At 52.3% G+C, this 18,702-nt stretch overlaps 3 protein-coding genes across 3 annotated transcripts; all 3 read left to right on the top strand.

Moving 5' to 3' along the window:
• Positions 1-862: 862 nt before the first annotated feature.
• On the top strand, positions 863-3,415 carry CDA (cytidine deaminase). Its single transcript, XM_050322374.1, has 4 exons — positions 863-1,049; positions 1,422-1,533; positions 1,814-1,868; positions 2,588-3,415. Exons 1-4 carry the CDS (start codon positions 875-877, stop codon positions 2,699-2,701), a joined length of 456 nt encoding a protein of 151 aa, XP_050178331.1. The 5' UTR covers positions 863-874; the 3' UTR covers positions 2,702-3,415.
• A 1,424-nt stretch (positions 3,416-4,839) lies between these two features.
• On the top strand, positions 4,840-14,042 carry PINK1 (PTEN induced kinase 1). Its single transcript, XM_050322290.1, has 8 exons — positions 4,840-5,206; positions 6,889-7,188; positions 8,014-8,117; positions 9,758-9,940; positions 10,321-10,484; positions 11,453-11,580; positions 12,307-12,543; positions 12,858-14,042. Exons 1-8 carry the CDS (start codon positions 4,865-4,867, stop codon positions 13,116-13,118), a joined length of 1,719 nt encoding a protein of 572 aa, XP_050178247.1. The 5' UTR covers positions 4,840-4,864; the 3' UTR covers positions 13,119-14,042.
• Positions 14,043-14,176: 134 nt separating this feature from the next.
• On the top strand, positions 14,177-18,689 carry AGMAT (agmatinase). Its single transcript, XM_050322292.1, has 7 exons — positions 14,177-15,707; positions 15,810-16,012; positions 16,720-16,768; positions 16,904-17,099; positions 17,865-18,044; positions 18,308-18,392; positions 18,484-18,689. Exons 1-7 carry the CDS (start codon positions 15,346-15,348, stop codon positions 18,555-18,557), a joined length of 1,149 nt encoding a protein of 382 aa, XP_050178249.1. The 5' UTR covers positions 14,177-15,345; the 3' UTR covers positions 18,558-18,689.
• The last annotated feature ends 13 nt before the right edge of the window (positions 18,690-18,702 follow it).

Raw genomic sequence — 18,702 nt, 5'->3', positions numbered from 1 at the left:
ATACAGATCCCAGCTTTGGTTTCTTGGGGTGCCTGTGGTGTTCTCACTGCCCCATGCTCCCTTCTCAGCTCCCAGAGTTTCTATGCCAACAGAAACCGCTGCCAATTTGGATGCCTCTTCTCAGCAGTGACCCAGGACCAAGATTTGCTGGCATAACCTGCAGGTAAGGTCAAAATCCTCCCCAAATTCAGCAAACCAGACAAAAATCCCAGTGATACATCCCTGGGGGCTGTGACACCCGTCCTTGCAGATAGAAAGTGGGGCAGGGAAGCTCCTCGGGCCAGGGAGAAAATAGAGACATCTTTAATTAAAAAGCAATTTGCTGATCACCCAGGAGCCCTTTTACCCTGCCGGGGGTGATTCCCGTGGAAGCACCGGCAGGTCCAAATTTGGGCTCCAGCATGAGGGCATCCCAAAAGGGGCTTTTTCCACCTGTGTCTTCAGCCAGATTTCCCTGCTGCCTGTAGTTAAAAAAGCCCTGGGAAAATGTGATACATATAGATATAATTTTTAATGTTTTCAATGAAATTAATGTATTTCTTTTGATCTCAGTGATCTGGAGCCACAGAACCAGTTTCGAACTGGGAAGGAAAAAAAAAAACATGCGAAACAGCAGCGGAAAAATGCCGGGACAGAGGAAAGGAGGAAGTAGAGAACAAAACCCGGGATAAATTGGAAAAAATGAGACATCAGGCAGGGAGGGGATGTTGGACTCCCCGAGCGTGATGCTTTGGGGGCCAGGGCTGTCCCTAGGGATGCTTCCTGGGGATCGGCTGCGCGCCGGGGCGTTATCCCGGAGTCCCGGCCAGCCTATTTTTCCAGGCGAGGAAATATTTAACCGCGGCGTCAGCGGGCAGGGCAGGAGGGTGCAGGCATGGAGGGCGGCGGGCAGAGCCCAGCCCCGGCCGTGCCCCCGGGCCAGCCCCAGCGGGACCATCTGCAGCTCCTGCTGCGCCGCAGCCGGGAGGCCAAAAACTGCGCCTACTGCCCCTACAGCCGCTTCCCGGTGGGAGCCGCGCTGCTCACGGCTGGGGGGGAGATCTTCTCCGGTAAGTCGAGGCCCCGAGAGCCCGCTCTGGAATTTTGGGGAGCCCCCAGCGACCCTGTGGAAGTGCGCGGGGGTGTAGCGGGGGTCATCCCGGGGTGTTGGTGGTGTGTGTCCTTCCCCTCCGCTGCCTCTTGGCAGCCCCGCCAGCCCGGACGGAGCGAGCCAAAGATCTCGGCGGATGGGAAAGTACAGGAAATAAAATAAGGGAAGCAGGGGAAAACGGCTTTTCTTTGCAAATTCCCCTAAAAAAACCAACAAAACAAAAAAATCACCAACAGCCCCCCCCAAAAAAAAAAAAAAAAACAAACACAAACCACAACGAAAAAAAAATTCCCCTTTGGGGTTTGGGGTGGCTGGGGGGTTTTCCCCACAGGGTGCAACGTGGAGAATGCCTGCTACAGCCTGGGGATGTGTGCTGAGCGAGCTGCCATCCAAAAAGCCATCTCCGAGGGGCACACCAGCTTCAAGGCCATGGCCATTGCCAGGTAAGGGTGCTCCAAGAGCTGGAACAGGGAAGGATGGGATGGGGACACAGCAGGAAAACCTCCAGTGCACCCCACGGGCAGATTCTGCTGCAGCAGCCCCAGCGTTTAGGGGGGAAAGAAAGATTTTGCTTGTTTTTTTTTGTTGTTTTTTTTTTTTTTTGGAGGAATTAGGGGGGAATCTACTGTGGCTCCATATTTACTGGTGCATGAAGATCTTCTGCAGGTGTTTCCCCCTTCCTCTGACCTCAGGACTGAGCTCTGTGCCCTTCTCCTTTGGCAGTGACATGGGGGACTTCATCACACCCTGTGGCGCCTGCAGACAAGTGATGAGAGAGGTGATGGCTCCTGTGGGGGCTTTGTGTCTCACCCCCTGACCCCAGACATGATCCCTTGACCCCAGACATCATCCCCTGACCCCAGGCATCTCCCACTAAAACACCCAGAGGTGCCAAGTGGGGTGCAGCCCCCTGTCCCCAGCCCCAGGGCTGGCTCCAGGCTCCTCAAATTGCATTATCCACTGGGAAAGGGATCTTCCTCCCTGTTCCATGTGAGTGGGTGCTTGGTGGGAATCCATTAGCTCGCCCTCCCCGGGGGGGGTTTTGTTCCTCCAGGTGCAGAGTTTGGCTCTGGAGTCATCGCTCCACTCCTGGCAAGCCAGAAAACAGGGGTTTTCCTGGAAAAAGCTGAGCTTCTCACAGATCCCATCCCTCTCTCACCTCCCTCCTCCCCGCAGGCACCCCAGCACCCACAGCCCGTTTTTGGGTGGTTAATATTTAATGGGTTGTGGGGCTCGGCTCGAGGGAGGGATTCAGGAAGTTTGGAAGCACCGGGGCTCACCCTGGGGGATAAAAACCACAAGATCTGAGCCCAAAGTATCCTCTGGGGGGGGGGTGATGCCGATAAGCCAACCCAAAATCCATGCAATAGAGGGGGATGCTACCCCTGAAAGCAGAAAAAAAAAGATTATAGGAGTAATTTCAGGGAGAAGTGCAGGTTCTTCTCCCTTCTCCTTCTTCTCCCTCATCAGGTTCTTCTCCCTACTCTTCTCCTCCAGTTTGGCACGGACTGGGATGTCTACCTGACCAAAGCAGATGGCACCTACATTGTCAAGAGGCTGGAGGAGCTGCTGCCGCTCTCTTTTGGCCCTGAGGACCTGAAGAAGGTGTGAGCAGAGTGGTCACCACCAGCCTTTGCCCCTGGGGCAGCAGAGGAGGATGGTTTCCCCCAATTTCCTCGGCGAGTAAGAGGCTTTTGGGGGACGACACAATGGGAAATGCATTTGTAGTGTTGAGTTACCTGTTCCTCTCACCTCCTGATTCAGCACTGATTTTCAGACACTGGCTCCACCTCCCCCTGAGGAAACAACAAAATCAAATCATGGAAGTTCCCTGTTATTAGTAAAAAAAATGTCCAGATATCCCTATAGGCAAGGAAGGAGTCGAGTTTGATGCATGGCTCAAGTTCGGGCTTGTTGATACAGAAACAACTCCGAAATAATGCAAAATCATTGCTTGGGAAAATTCTGGATTCTCCAGCTCTGAAGAGATGTGAAAGCCAAAAGGAAAAGCTCCATCAGCCCCAGCAGTGATTAATGAGCCAGTCCAGATTAGGTGGATTGCTGGAATGGGATGGTTCTTGCACTGAGCGTGTCCTTTGCTCCTTTCTCTCCAGCTTGTTTTCCTTGCTTTTATTCCATTTATGGGGGGAGAAGAGAATGAGGAATTTTTGATTGCTTCTGCAGGGTTTTGTGCCTCCAGAGTGGTGCCATTTGCTGATTGATTTAATTACGCACAATGACAAATGAATGTGTGATATTTCCCAACCAACGCTGGGTTGGGCATTTCAGCCCATGCCCAAATCAAATAAAGGCCATTCTGGTTTATCTCCTGCAGTTGTAGCAAGTGATGAAACACAGGGAATGGGGTCCCTGGGCTGTCCTGCTGCCAGGCAGGACCATGGGGTGGTGGATGTGACATGGGAACATCATGAGGTTCAACCTTAGAGCCTCTTCATGTGCCTTAAAGGGGACTTACAATAAAGATTTAATAAAGATGAGGGCAGACTTTTTAGCAGGTCCTTTTGAGGGATAGTGGTTTTAAACTAAAAGAAGGTTGATTTAGATGTAAGGAAGAAGCTTTTTACAATGAGAGTGGGGAGGCCCTGGCACAGGTTGTCCTGAGAAGCTGTGGCTGTCCCATCCCTGGAAGTGTCCAAGGCCAGGTTGGACGGGGTCTGGAGCAATCTGGGCTAGTGGAAGGAGTCCCTGCCCATGGCAAGGGGTGGGATGAGATGGGCTTTAAGGTCTGTGCCCAGATCAGTGCTGTGCCCCACTCCATGCCCTGCCAAGCACAAGGCACACCCAGCTATGCCCTGCTCCGTGCCCTGCATTGCACAGAGCTGTACCTTGGCTGCACCCTGCTCCCTGCCCTGCTCCCTGCCCTGCTCCGTGCCCTGTTCCATGCCCTGCTCCATGTCCTGCTCCATGCCCTGTTCCATGCCCTGCCCTATACTCCACTTCATGCCCCATTCCATGCCCCACTCCATGTCCCGCTTCACGCCTTCCTGTTCCATACCCTAATCCATGCCCCACTCCATAACCTCATTCCCTGTCCCATTCCATGTCACATTCCTTGCCCTATTCCATGCTCTATTCTGTGCCTCATTCCCTACCCCAGTCCCTGTCCCGTTCCATGCCCCAGTCCCTGTCCCATTCCATACCCCATTCCATGCCCCATTGCATACTCCACTACATGCCCCACTCCATGCCTCATTCCACGTCCCATTCCCTTCCCCTCTCCATTCCCCATTCCCTGCCCCATTCCCTGTCCCGTTCCCATTCCCTCTCCATTCCCCGTTCCCTGCCCCATTCCCTGCCCCTCTCCATTCCCCATTCCCTGCCCCATTCCCTGTCCCGTTCCCATTCCCTCTCCATTCCCTGTTCCCTTCCCCTCTCCATTCCCCATTCCCTGTCCCGTTCCCTCCCCTCTCCATTCCCCGTTCCCATCCTCTCTCCATTCCCCGCTCCATTCCCCATTCCCGTTCCCATTCCCTCTACATTCCCCATTCCCATTCCCTCTCCATTCCCCATTCCCATTCCCTCTCCATTCCCCGTTCCCTTCCCCTCTCCATTCCCCATTCCCTGTCCCGTTCCCTTCCCCTCTCCATTCCCCATTCCCCGTTCCCTTCCCGCCCCCGTCCCCGTCCCGTGCCCTCTGTGGGCGTGGCCTCGCACTACCCGTGGGCGTGGTCTCAGGGCCCGTCCTCTCTCCCCATTGGCCCCGCTTCCCCTGGCCCCGCCCCCCGGCCCCGCCCCTCGTTCCCTCAGGCAGCCATGGCGGTCCGGCTGCTCCTGGCCCGGGCCCTGCGGCTGCTGCCGCGGTGCCGCCCGCCCTGCGCCCCCCGCGTCCACCCCCGCGCCGACCTCCGCACCGACCCCCGCGCCGACCCCCGCACCGGCCTCCGCGCCGCCCCGCCGGCCTCGCCATGGCGGCCGTGGCTGTCCTGGCTGCCGGCCGCGGGCCGCCTCCTCCTGCGCGGCCCTGCGGTCGGGCTGGCGGCCGTGGCGCGGCGGGGGCCCGGCGGGGCCTGCCTGGCGCTGGCCATGGCGCTGGGGCTGGTGGAGCCGCGCCTGGAGGAGCAGCGACGGGCCGAGGCGGCGTGCCGGCATATCCAGGTGGGGAGCGGGCGGCGGGCCCGGGGATCCCACTGGGAAGCGCCTGGGGCGGCCTCCGCGAAGGGGAGGCGGGCACTGCTGTGGAAACCTCTCAGACACCCCTAATGAAGGGGATGGGGGGGCCTTGTTTTAGGGAGACCCTCAGAAACGCTTCGTGAAGGGCACGGGGGGTTCCTACTTTGAGGAGTCCCCCCAGGCACCCCCCATGAAGGGGATGGGGGTCCTTGCTTTGGGGAGCACCTTAGACACCCCCCATAAAGGGGAGGGGTCGGTTCTGCTTCGGGAGACACCCCCTCATAAAGGGGAGGGGGGTCACTGCAGTGGGGGGCCCCCCAAAAAACAGCTCCCCATCTTCCCCCAAGGAGGTTGGAGGGTGCAGCTGTGAGCAGCCCTCAGGCACATCCCCAGAGGTGGGAACTGCTGGGAGCAGCCCCACAGGCACCTCTTCCTTCCCTGGAATAGGGTCCTGGAGAAGCCTCTTGCTTGGCAGCCTCTCGACACCCTAAAGCAGGTACTGGTGGGGTCCCCACAAAGGGAGTGGGGTCAGGGCCCTGCTGGTGGGAGTCTCGTGTCCCAGAACACTGGTGTTGACCCCCAGGTTTGTCACCTCTCCCTGAGACAGAGAGGGACCCCGCAGTGCTGGGCCAGGCTGTGCTGGCAGGGCACTGGTGACGGATGGTGCTGAACATATTTCCTGGGTAAAAATAGACCTTTGGTGCCCAGTGCCAGCTGTCACTTGCTCCACCGGCTGGCAGACACATTCCTGTCTGCCTGGAGGTTCTGCCTTTCCCTGAGGTTTCTCAGGATGCTTTCTCTCCCCTGGTCTTACCAGGTAGCTCCATTTGCTGCCCCTGAACCTGTGTCCGTTTGTCCCATGGCACATCCCCAGGGTGGCCACCACCACGTTGGGGCTGTAGAGAAGTGCACTGGTTTGTATCAATGCAGGTGACAATTGGGGCACCACCAGACCTGTGCTGAAACTCCAGAACAGCCTCCTGTGTGTTGTTTTCTCACATCTCTTGATTTCCTCCCCCATTTCCCTCCCGTCATGAATTCACTCTTCCTTGACCTAACCAATCCTTGTACTTGGCTTGGGCATTGTTTTTCCTGGTGTTGCTCTTATTTGGGTTTTCTTTAAAATGCTTTTTGCCTGATTTATTTATGGAGAGTGAGAAAAATTTAACAGTGCATCTCTTTTTAGTTTAGACAAGTTAGACTTGTCTTTACACAGTCACATAATCATGGAATGGTTTGGGTTGGAGGGACCTTAAAGCTCTTCTCATTCTACTCCCTTCCACTATCTCATTTCACACCTTCAGCTATCCCAGGTTCCTCCAAGCACCGTCCCACCTGGCCTTGAACACTTCCAAGGATGAGGCAGCCACAGCTTCTCTGGGCAAAATAAATTTATATTCCAGGTTGGCAAATGAATCCCCCTCCTCATTCCTTTTTGTCCCTCAGAAAGGGTACCTTGGGAAAAGACTATTTTAGGAGTAGATTGTTCCAGACAAAAATATATGGTCTCCAAATTATTTTCCTCCTGGATACAGTGATTTGTGCCTGGTTTTGGCTTTCAGGTTGACCAACCCAACAGGATGTGTAACACCACCTAAACACCGAGTTCTGCCTCGCTGGGAAGTCTGGAATAACTGAGCGTGTTTTTCTGTCCTTATTCCTTTCAGACGGTGTTCGTTGGGAAGAACAAGCCTCAGAGAGATCCCCTGAGCTCCTTCCGCTGGCAGGGCTTCAAGCTGGAGGAATATCTCATCGGCCAGCCCATCGGGAAGGGCTGCAGTGCCGCCGTGTACGAAGCAGCAATTCCTTTCTCTCCCGGTCCTCGGGAATGTGCGGAGAGCAGCCACCTCCCAGCCGCGCAGCCGGATCACAGCTCGGCTTCCCAGGCAGCTGAAGAGGAGCCTGTAGTGAAACACCAACCAAAAGGGGCTTTTCCCTTAGCTATCAAAATGATGTGGAATATCTCGGTAAGGAGTCAGCCCCGAGTCCCTGTGTCTGTCACTGGGGAATTCTGGCTGGAATGTTTAATACTGGAGTGTTGAAAGCGCTAATTATGGAGCGCAGGATGAGTGTGTCACAACAAAGCTGTTGATAGGTGACACTGGAGACGTGGAGTGTTAGGAAGGAGTCCCAGAGCGAGGTAATTAGCATTCATCATCCTCTGGAACTGGCACTGAGAGCTCCTGCTGCTGGAGTTGTTGGGTGTGGATGGGATGTTTTGGGAAGAAAAGGTTTTCTGAAGCTGGCTCTGATGGAAAGGTCTAAGAATGGGAAAACCTATGATTTAGGAAGTAACAGTCCTGCTGGGTCCTCTTGCCATGAGGTGACTGGCCAAGATCTGCTCCAGAGTTTCCCACTCCATGTGATTGATGATCCAACCCCTCAATGTGGCTATTGCACATTAAAAAAAAAAAATCCACAGGGCTTTCCCTATTGAAGAGGTTGAGTGGCACCTGATGTGACAAGTGGATGTTCCAGGAGAGTCTTCCAAAATACCAACATCTGGAATCCACTGGGCTCCAGAAGTACCCTGGCATTTAGCTGTGGGCTTTTCCACTTGGGTTTGGGAGCTGAAAGTAAAGGCAGGTAAAGGTAAAGGCCTTGCCACATCCCTTGGTGAAATCTTTAGGTAGTTAATTGCCCTCCATGATTTTCAAGGGAGGGGAGTCCGTTGAATTTTGTCTCAGTGGATCCAGCTCCAAACACAGTGCCAGCACCAGGATTGTCTGCTTTCAGCCTGCAGTGGATGATTCTGGAGCTTAAACTGACGTGGGGTGTGGTTGTTGTTGCAGGCTGGTTCCTCAAGTGAAGCCATCCTCGATGCCATGGGCCGAGAGCTCGTTCCAGCCACTGGAGTTGCTTTATCCGGGGAATACGGAGCTGTGTCCGGCCGCAGGTATGGGCACTGTGGAAACGGGGATGGTTCCCAAATGGTGATGGGTGAATTCTATCCATGGGTTCATTTTGCAGCTTTCTAGAACAGTTCCTGAAAGGAGATAAACCCAGGGATTATTATTTGGTGTGCAGGGAATACCCACAGCTAACCCTTGTAGTCCAGAGGGTGTTGGAAGGGCATGCCAATACTTTGGGAGGATTTAGGGGTCCTGCCAAGGGTCTGATGGGTGGCTGTGGCCAGGCACTTCCTGCCCAATGCCTTAGTTTCCCTGTGTGTGAAATGTGTTAGTAGCTGCTGAGTCAAAGGCTGGAGGAGCCACTGATTAAAGATCATTTGAATATGCACCGTGGTGCTTTTTAATTGCAGAAATACACACCTGCAGTAGGTAACAGTTTGAGTGTATTAAACATCAAATGATTTCACTGTAATACAGTTTGACTGTGAGATTTGAGAACTGGTTTGTTGTAAAATGGGTGCTGGGCACGGAGGTTGAAACTGGGTTAGTGCAGGAAAACCAGTGAGAAGGAAAATGGAAATGACTCAGTTCCTGCTCTTTCACCTGAGTGGGAAATGAACAAGCAGCATGAAGGTGGAAAATCTCATGGAAACTTTTAAATTACCTCACATTAGCTGTCTTTTTGTTCAAAAATACATCTTTTTGTTCCGTTTGAAACAATGGAGTCCACAGCCCAGATTGCCTGATTTAAATTTCAAATCCATCCTGGCTGCCAATACAAATGAATAATGAATGCTGTGCCCTGTGTGGTTGGCTGGGAATGCAACAGAGCAGCCAAAGGGGTATTTGACATTCAAGGGATGAGAGGTCTGTGTTGCAGATGCAGACAGGTAACCTGCTTTTCGTGGTAGTGAGAGCTTCCTGCCTGTGCCATAAAATAGAGGGTCTAAATTGATACTTCTGGTGTGAGGTTGACCTTATTTTGTGTCTAACAAAGTAATTGTGTTTGGATTTTTTTTCCTCTAGAGCTGTTGTAGCTCTTTTTGAATGGAAGAGCAGCCTCTGACTGGCTCTGACCTTGTTAGCAGTGTGGAAGGTTTTGTGGGGTTTGAGTAAAATGAAAGGCTGAGTGTTATGTGTGGGTGTTTCTATCAAAGCTTTGTTTGCAGTGCTGGTTAAGCACCTGTATTTCCTGTGTGGCCATGGAATATGGAGAAATCCAGTTACTACAGGAGAGCCCCTGTGAAGCCTTGGCTGGCTCAGTTTGCTGTGGTAGATTCTTCAGTCTAGAAAAGGTACTGGAAGCTGCTGTGGTGGATCCACTCGAGCTGCAGGTGCTCTGCATCCACCTTGGAAATGCTGGGCCAAGGGTGCCACTTGGGAAATGGGTGATGAGGGCAGAGAGGCTGCTGCCCGTTTTCTTCCTCACTGAATGAATTCAGGATGGGAATGTCTGTTTGCTCAATGTGCAGTCCTGTAATCCTCGCTGTGCAGCTTTAATCTCTCTCTGATGGGGTTTCCAGTGCAGAACAAATGTGTTTGCTTGCTGCTATGGAACCCTTTGGTGGGGAGGATGTGCCATATTAATGGAAAAGTAATTCCAGAAATAACAGCAACACGTCTGTGATCCGTCAGAACTGACCAGGAGACTGATGCAGTCTGTGGTGCCTCTCCTTCCACACAGAAAACCCATCCTTGGGAGGAAGAAGTTGCAACCCCATCCGAACATAATCCAGGTGATCCGAGCGTTCACATCCTCTGTCCCTTTGCTGCCTGGAGCCTTTGCTGAGTATCCCGACATGCTTCCATTGAGCCTGAATCCCAGAGGGATCGGTCACAGCCGGACACTCTTCTTGGTGATGAAGAAGTAGGTGGAGAGAATCTGGTTAACGTGACTTGGGTACTCGGTGCTGTGCAGGCTCCTGCAAAGCTTGGGCCTGGGCTGCTGCCAAAGAGCAGAGTATGCTCTTGGAAATGCCTCCCAGGACTGTTCCAAGCCCTTGAGATTCTAACTTTGCTTCCACAATGAACACAAACCGTTCTTTTTAATAATTACCCCAAATTAAAGTAAGAAATGTGGAGTTTGTCCCCATTCGCCTGCCCTCCTAAGCCTGAACTTCACCCTTAGTCTGAGCACGCTGCTAGAGATGGAGTAGAATCAGTAATGAGACGAGCCAGCACTGAGGCTGAACTGCCAGTGATAAGCTTCCAGGATGCTAATTCCCAGTTTTTCCTTGTTCTGCCTAGTTACCCTTGCACGCTGCGCCAGTACCTGCGGGAGCACACTCCGGATGTTCGCCTCTCCACAATGATGATTTTGCAGCTCTTGGAAGGCGTGGACCATCTTGTTCGACATGGGATAGCACACAGAGACCTCAAGTCTGACAACATCCTGGTTGAATTCGATTCTGGTACGTAGATCCCTGAGGATTAATGCCAGTTTATTCGCAGAAGGGATACAGTCGTGTGGGTATTCAGGGAGGTCTCACCCAGCTGCATGTGGGGAGGGGGAAAAAAAGCATCAAACCCTTTGAAGAATCTCAGGTTTAATTTTTGGCTTAGTGTTTGGTGTCACTGCAGCAGTGGGGAAGGCATGGATCCTGTCTGTGCATGAGGTTTTGGATCATTAACATGGACACAGAGCATTGCTGAGGTGATGCATTGCATGAGCACAGCCAACATTTACTGCAGCATCTGATAATGCCACATTTAGGATGCTGCAGGTGCCTTTGCTTCAGGCTATTGGCTCTGTCATCTCTCTCAAGCCAAACTGCACAGAGAGCCTCTTAAAATCTTACCCCCCAGCCAGGTTAATTCTGCTGCACCCTGGGATGATGAAACATGGATTGGGAGCAAGGGGAATCGACTGTTACAGCCAAAAGGAACTTTTTCTTGGGCTTGTTCTGTCAGCCTCTAACAGAGATTTTAATTACCTGAGCTCGTTTTCAGTGTGATTGAGATTTAAATGGGCAGGAAACAATAGCAGGCAGGTCTGTGTAATTAGGAGTGGAAGAATTAGGTTGCAGAATATCAGGGAGAGACGTAGAGTACTGGAATGCACCCTGCCTTCCCTAAGAGAGGGCACAGGATATGGAGGATTCCCTCTTCCCCAGGGCTCAGGATTTAGAATCATAGAATGGCCTGGGTTGGATGGGGCCTTAAAGCTCATCTCATTCCAACCCCCCTGCCATGGGCAGGGACACCTCCCACTAGACCAGGCTGCTCTACTGAATCAACTCTCTGGATGAGGGGATGGGAGTGCACCCTCAGCCAGTTTGCAAAGGACACCAAACTGGGTGTTGGTGTGATGTGGTGTTTAGTGCAGCCATGTCCTTCCCCAAGCTGACCCCTAACTCTGCCAGCCCTGTGTTGTTCACAGCTGGCTGCCCCTGGCTGGTCATCACCGACTTCGGCTGCTGTCTGGCAGATGAAAAAGTTGGCCTGAGGCTGCCTTTCACCAGCTCCTACGTGGATCGGGGTGGCAATGGCTGCCTTATGGCTCCAGAGGTGAGTCCCTCTGAAATGGTGGTTTGTGGTGCTGGTTTTCTGCTTGTCCTGCTGTTGGGACTAAAAGTTTTGGCAGCATAGAAGGTCCGTGTCCTAACTTAAGTTAGGCTTGGTGAAGCCTGAGCTGAGCACTATCCAACACCCTGAGCTCCAACAGGTGAAATATAATCAGTTGGTGTCTTTCTCCCAAAATTTACTCTTCAGTCTTTATTCAGGCCCCTTCCTGTGTAACTGTAAAGAATTACATGCAGCATTCCTTGTGTTGCAACAGTGGTTTTTGGCAGAAGTTCAAGGCAGTTGTGAAATTATTTACAGTTCCTTTTTATTTCTCTGATGATAACCCTAATAAAAGCCAAGACACCCTTAACTGCCTGCTGGACCTGGAGCAGCTTGCCGTGGTGTCAGTTGTTCATCTCCATGTCTCCTGTCTCTATAATTCCAGCAGGAAATAACCCTTGGGACTCGGAGAATGCCAGTCAGTGGCAACAGCTAAAGCTTAGGTGCAATGTCCAAACTCCTCCCAGCATCCCAGTGGGCTGAGCAGTGCCAGAGGCTTATTCCATGCCAATGGAGAATATGTACACTGGAGATCTCAATGGAACCCACCTTGGGTTTCAGTCTTTCAGTTTATTACAGGGAAAATGCTGATTTGACCATTGAAAATCAAATTTTAGCGCAGAGGCCACACTGGGGCTGTTTATTTGAGCATCCCCCTCTCCATGACAGGTGATCACAGCGTCACCTGGTCCAGGCACAGTGATCAACTACAGTAAAGCAGACGCTTGGGCTGTTGGAGCGATCGCCTACGAAATCCTGGGCCTGGCCAACCCTTTCTATGGCCACGGGGACTCGACCCTGGAAAGCAGAAGTTACCAGGAGGATCAGCTGCCACTCCTGCCTGATCACGTGCCCCTCGAGGTGAAGCAAGTGATAAAGATGCTGCTTCAGAGGGATCCCAACAAGGTAAGACACCGTTGTCTTCAAGATATTCCCTTTGGGAGTGTCATTTGGGGATCGTTTTGCCTTGGAAGGTTGCGGGTGCAGGAGTTGATCCAGATCTCACTGCAGGGGTCAAATTCAAACAAAAAGTCTTTGCTGAGGAGCAGTGGTGCTGAATCATTTCAGGGATTTCAGCAGATGTTTGTGTCAGGACTGGACCTCAAATTGGGGGTTTCACTCAGCAGCCTGACACAAATAATCACAAAGAGCTTTTAGTTGACAGGGAGTTTTGTCAGTGCGGAGGGATCAGCTAACCTTCCCTCTCCCTCCTCTTGCAGAGGTTGTCTGCGAGAGTTGCTGCAAATGTCCTTCACCTGAGCCTCTGGGGTGACAGTGTTGTAGCATCCAGGACCCTGAAACCCGACCAGATGATCGCCTGGCTCCTCTGCCAGTCTGCTGCCACCCTGCTCACCAACAGGCTGGTGGATAAAAGCCGGGTAGAAACCAAAATGAAGATGTGCTTTTTGGCAAACCTCGAGTTCGAAGACCTCTGGGCAGCAATATTCCTGTTGCTGGCCTGGAGGAGCCACTCTGGGTGAAGGAACCACCTGGAACACGAGCATCTCAGATAAATGGCACTTTCTAAAGGCACATAGGAACCTGTCCTTTCTGTCTGCCCAGAATCCTGTAGTGCTTTAGGGAACAAACTGCAGGCCTGTGTTTAAGAGCTTGAATTTCCTCTAGCAAGTGCTAGCACACCCTGCTTTTCTCCCCCTGCTAGAGGAGATGCCTTTGCTTCCTTACTCTCTGGGTGGGAGGGTGTGTGGACCTTGCAGGTGTCCTGAGGTACGTGGTTGGATTTGCTCCCTTTTGGGAACTCGACTTGTGTGTGGAGTGGAGCAGGTTCCCTTTGAGATGGGGTGGGTGGGAGGAGGCACTGTCTGGCTGCACTTTACATCACGATTTTAACAACACTCTGAGAAAGCTGAGCTGACAAAGGGACGTGCAGTGTCTCTGTTCTTGGGGAAACCAGTAGTGATCTGAGGCTGATATTCCTGTGAGCTGCAAAATGACGAGCCTGGAAGCTTCCTGCTGAGGTGCTGCCTGGTAACATGAGCGTCAGCAGCACTGAGTACCTCACAGCTGTACGCAGGATAGTGGAAGCACATCGTCCTCAAACCCCGCCTGTGTCTGTTCTTAACTGTTGTACTTGTGTGGTGACGCTGCCGCAGGGTCCAAGGCTGAGTCAGACTGTCCAGTTAGGGATGGTGCTCCAAACAAAATGAGGCTGAGCAGCAGCACCTGCTTGAAGAGCTTAGTGTGATGCTCTGCTGTTTCACCTGCCTGTTTTTAATTCAGTCAAATAACATCCTTTGGTGGGGAGGGCGGGAGACATCAATCTTTTAAATAACAACAGCCATGTTTATGAAACATCATTCGATTTTGTGTCTATAAATGTGTTTAGAGGAACTTGGGGACAAAGTTATTGATGCTTGTTGCACAATAAATTGAAGATAAAGCTCTGTGGCTGTGTGGGTTCTCTCAATTGTTCAGCTCTTTCCAGTGCTGACTGTGGAACACGGTATTTTATTCCAGTTGAGTTTCCCAAAGAGGAATGGATTTTGCTTGTGGATGGGCCTGTTTTGTGCTCTCCTGCATGGTGTATCTCTGGCTGCTCCTGCAGTTTCCAGGTGGAATGACAGCAATGGCTGATATCCCTAATCATCACGTGATAATTTTCTGCCAGGGTCTTGTACAGCATTTCGATTCAGCAAAGAGGGAATCAGAGAAAACTGAGCTCTTTGGGGGAAAAAGTTACAAAAAACGACCTTTGTAATATTGATCTGACCCAACCAACATGGGTGCTGCTTTTGCTTACAATACTGAATTCTTGCAGGGTGCCTGTGCTGCCTTGGGTTTGTGTGTGCTTTCCCATGAGCTCCATGCCCAGGTCTGGCAGCAAGGCACATTCGCTGGACACTGTCTCTGGAGCCTTTTGAAGAGTAAATACTGTCCCTGTGTGGTGGATCTCTGCTCTGAGCCCTCTTTCTGCTGTGAACATCATTCCCATGCCTTTCCCTCTCTCAGGTCTAGTCTCTACATGAGTAGGGAGCAGAATTAGGAGCTGGAGCCATCTGATTTCAAGCTGCTTGGTGTTCACCCAACCAGGGTTTAATCTGTGCTGGTCAACTCCAGACCCTGGAAACTTGCTTGCCCTGGCAATCATTTCATCTATGTCCTCAAAATGCTAAAATGCTTGTCCCACGGCTTGTCCCTCTGGTCCTTAAATCCCTGTCAATGCTTCCCCTGTGCTTGCATTTTGTCTGCCCGTGGTTCTGCTGAGATCAGACTTTCCTTTTGTTTTCTTTCCCTCCTGCCTTCCGTTTTTATGATTCTTCAGCATTCTGGGTGCTTTTGTGAGGTGCAGGTTAAAAGTACAAGCTGTTAATGCTGCAAATGCTGCCGTGCTGTCTGTGAATGCCCGAGGGGAGCAAACAGGGACGTTTCCCAGTGTGTCCCCTCCTGCCCTGTCCTGATAATCCCTGCAGGCTCTTGGTGGAGATGCTCAAGCCAAAGCCTCTCACTGCCGTGTTTGCTCCTGGTGTTTGCCAGGACTGTGCCATTGGGAAAGGGGGTGGCTGGGCGGGATCTCTGCCCTTCCCTGGGCAGTGGGGTGTCTGACTGCACTTTGAACCCTGGAGGGAGGCTTGGCGGAGGCTGCTGGCTCTCTACCCACCCCTGGCACTCGAGTGGAGACGGAACCGGCTCTACAGCACCTCTCGCCGTGTTCCCTGTGGCACAGAGGGTGGGAGTCCGTGGAGCAGGATGAGGCACCTGCTCTGGGCTGGCTGCTTCCAACTGCTGCCCTGGCGAGCTGGGCCCTGCACCCGCAAGCTGGCTGTGACCACTGCAGTGGCTACCTCACACTGCGGCCCGTGGCTCCTGGCTCCTCAGGCCGCCTCACGCAGTGTGTCCAGGGGGTTCCTCCAGCCCCTGATCCCGGGGAGCAGGGCCCCTTGCCGCTGGGGCTCACAGTTCAACGTGCCCCCCAGCGCCCTGCTCGTGGCCCGGCCCGTGGGGGTCTGCTCCATGATGAGGCTCCCCGTGCAGGCGTCAGCGCAGGGACTGGACGCGGCGTTTGTCGGTGTCCCGCTGGATACGGGAACATCCAACCGGCCGGGAGCCAGGTAAGGGCGAGCTGTGGGGAGCTGGTGCTTCACTCTGGCACAGCTCTCCTCTGCTGAGGAGGGCTCTGCCCGGTGGCTTTTCCCAGCTGTGCCATTGCCCAGGTTCGGCCCACGTCAGATCCGCGCGGAGTCGGCCATGGTGAGGAGGTGCAACGGCAGCACCGGGGCAGCGCCTTTCGACTCCCTGCGGGTCGCTGACATCGGGGACGTGAATGTGAACCTCTACAACCTGCCCGACAGCTGCCGCCTCATCCGAGAGGCCTACCGGGAGATCGTGGCCTCTGGCTGTGTGCCCCTCACCTTGGGTAAGGACCATGTGTCTCCCTGTCCTGCTGCTGCGTCCCTGCTCAGCTGAACTCCTCCTCCTTCTCCCTCTCATCATTCAATCCAAATGCAGCAGAGGGTGAGTGATGCACCCATCCCTGCACGGGGCTGTATCTTGGGTAAATGCACGGGCTCTCTGCTGGACTGACTGTTCTCTGATGCCTCTTTTAGGTCAAAAATGATGAGGGTGGGTCAGTCTTGTAAATACAGTCAGTGATGTGTTTTTGGTGTCCTGCATAACCAGATCAGGACACATCGCTTGTGTCCCTCCAGCTGTGGGCATGCCTGGCTTTGCATGAGGCCTGTTTTGGGCACACGTTCAGGTTTGCAGCTGTCACAGCTTGGCATCGCTAAAGGAAGAGAATGTGTAGAGTAATGAGGGGCAAATCACCAGTTGCAGCATCCTCAGAAATGGATCAAGTGTCTATTTATAAGCCCAATCAAGGGTCCTGCTCCACTGGCTGTCCCTGCTGGCAGTCCTGCATCTCTGGTCCTCCCCAGGAGGAAAGAGGAGAAAGGAAACAACCTGCACTCAGGAGCCTCAGGCATTCCTTCGGGAATGAAGCTCTGGAGTGTATAAATAAGTGCAGGATAAATGCAAGGAGGGAAAAAAATACCTGGGAACAAAGGTAATGAGCGCTGAGCAGCCCTTGCAGTGTGTTACCCCCTCTTCCCTGTCCTGCTGCAGGTGGAGATCACACCATAACGTACCCAATCCTGCAGGCCCTGGCAGCAAAGTAAGTTTTTAACCTGGAGGTGTAAAATAAGGACCTGGGAAGCGCCTCGGGAGCGCCCCTGGTTTGCTGTCCCGGCCGTGGGCAGGGCCATTGTGCACAGGGTGGGGATTAGCGTGTCCACCCTGTCCGGAGCAGACACGGTCCCGTGGGGCTGGTGCACGTGGATGCTCACACGGACACGGGGGACGCGGCCCTGGGGGAGAAGATCTACCACGGGACCCCGTTCCGGCGCTGCGTGGAGGAGGGGCTGCTGGATTGCAGCCGCGTGGTGCAGATCGGCATCCGAGGCTCCTCCTACGACCCCGACCCACACGAGTACAGCCGGCAGCAGGTGAGGGGATCCACAGCCTGCTCTCCCTGCCGAGAATATTCCCCTGTCGGTAATGTTCCTTGCCTTCAGCAGGCATATAATAAATGGTAATAAAACACATGCATTATAATTAATATAATATAATAATATAAAGATATAATGAACATATATACATACATAATTATAATTTTATATAAGGTATATATTTTATACGCTGTATATTTATAATGCTGTATAATATGTAGAGTTATAAATATATTATATAGAAATATAGTAAGTATATTATATATTTACATGCCATATATTTATAATTTATGCTATAATTATAAATGCTATTTATTTATATTATTTCTAGAAATTTCTACTTAATAATTTTGTATAACTTAAAAATTATATCTATTACAATATAATATAGAAGATAGATATACAAATAATATATAAATATGCAAATATTCATAATGTACAAGTGTAATATATATATGTAAATATATAAATATATTTGATATAAATATACAGTAAATATATATTGATAAAGTAAATGCATAAATAAAATAAACGCATTTTTTGCATCTTGTCCCACATCAGTGGCTTGTCCCACAGGACAAGTGTCAGCTGGGTAGAGAATAAAAAAACGTGGAGAGGGAGTGGAGGGTGCTTGCAGGAGCAGCTCTGCAGCTCGGCCCTGGGGTGAGGGTTGATCCCAGCAGAAATCCCCAGTGGTGCAGGGGACGCTCCTCTTTTCCCACCTTTCCCTGCGCAGGTGCCCGTGTGTCTGTGTCCCCGCAGGGTTTCCGGGTTGTCCCAGCCGAGGAGTGCTGGATGAAGTCCCTGGAGCCCCTGATGGGGGAGGTGAGGGCACAGATGGGGGACAGGCCCGTGTACATCAGCTTCGACATCGATGGATTAGACCCCGCCTATGCCCCGGGCACCGGGACCCCGGAGATAGCTGGGCTCACACCTGCACAGGTGAGGGGACTCCAGGGAATGCAGCTGCATTTCCCGCTGGGAAAGGCACGTTTTTGCTCCCAGCTCGTGCCACCAGCATGGCAAAGCAAAGGCTAAGGAAGGCCTGGGAGCGTTTCCTTGTGTTGATGAAGGAAGGGAAATGTGGAACTGATGAGATTTGGTCTGCAGAGGTTGGGTTTCCTCATATGAAAATGGGGAAAGCAGAGCCCTGACTGGTCCACCAGGTCAGATGTTTCTTGATCCCAAATCCATCTTTTTCCTAGGCTTTGGAGATTATTCGTGGCTGCAAAGGCCTGAACATAGTGGGGTGTGACCTCGTGGAAGTCGCACCAATGTACGACGTCTCTGGTGAGTCTAAAGATCCTTGGGAGTAAAACACGTGCTTGGGTGAAAGCCATTGGATATTCATGGATTTTTTTTCCCTTGTTGTGTCTTTTAGGTAACACAGCTCTTCTGGGGGCAAACCTGCTGTTTGAGATGCTGTGTGTTCTCCCAGGAGTGAGGACACTGTGAGGACACATTTCCTGCTCCAGGACAATGCTGTTCCATGTCCCCAGCCAGGCTTTCCATGTCCCCTTCCCCTCATCCAGCTGCAGCCAGCGTGGGCTTTGCAGCACAGAATAAATGCCGTTTTCCACCGGTAAAGGTAATTTTAGGC

This window comes from Myiozetetes cayanensis, unplaced genomic scaffold (assembly GCF_022539395.1).
Source record: "Myiozetetes cayanensis isolate MyiCay16 unplaced genomic scaffold, myiCay2020 scf28, whole genome shotgun sequence".
Classification (NCBI taxonomy): domain Eukaryota; kingdom Metazoa; phylum Chordata; class Aves; order Passeriformes; family Tyrannidae; genus Myiozetetes; species Myiozetetes cayanensis.
This window is presented reverse-complemented; position numbering and strand designations above follow the sequence as displayed.

Bases quoted from the DNA above. Each gene is read 5' to 3' on its own strand.
- CDA (XM_050322374.1), top strand. From the start codon at position 875: ATGGAGGGCGGCGGGCAGAGCCCAGCCCCGGCCGTGCCCCCGGGCCAG. The intron at 1,050-1,421 runs GTAAGTCGAGGC...TTTTCCCCACAG, and splicing joins TGGGGGGGAGATCTTCTCCG to GGTGCAACGTGGAGAATGCC. The intron at 1,534-1,813 runs GTAAGGGTGCTC...CTCCTTTGGCAG, and splicing joins AAGGCCATGGCCATTGCCAG to TGACATGGGGGACTTCATCA.
- PINK1 (XM_050322290.1), top strand. From the start codon at position 4,865: ATGGCGGTCCGGCTGCTCCTGGCCCGGGCCCTGCGGCTGCTGCCGCGG. The intron at 10,485-11,452 runs GTACGTAGATCC...TGTTGTTCACAG, and splicing joins CCTGGTTGAATTCGATTCTG to CTGGCTGCCCCTGGCTGGTC. The intron at 12,544-12,857 runs GTAAGACACCGT...CTCCTCTTGCAG, and splicing joins TTCAGAGGGATCCCAACAAG to AGGTTGTCTGCGAGAGTTGC.
- AGMAT (XM_050322292.1), top strand. From the start codon at position 15,346: ATGAGGCACCTGCTCTGGGCTGGCTGCTTCCAACTGCTGCCCTGGCGA. The intron at 17,100-17,864 runs GTGAGGGGATCC...GTGTCCCCGCAG, and splicing joins ACGAGTACAGCCGGCAGCAG to GGTTTCCGGGTTGTCCCAGC. The intron at 18,045-18,307 runs GTGAGGGGACTC...TCTTTTTCCTAG, and splicing joins CTGGGCTCACACCTGCACAG to GCTTTGGAGATTATTCGTGG.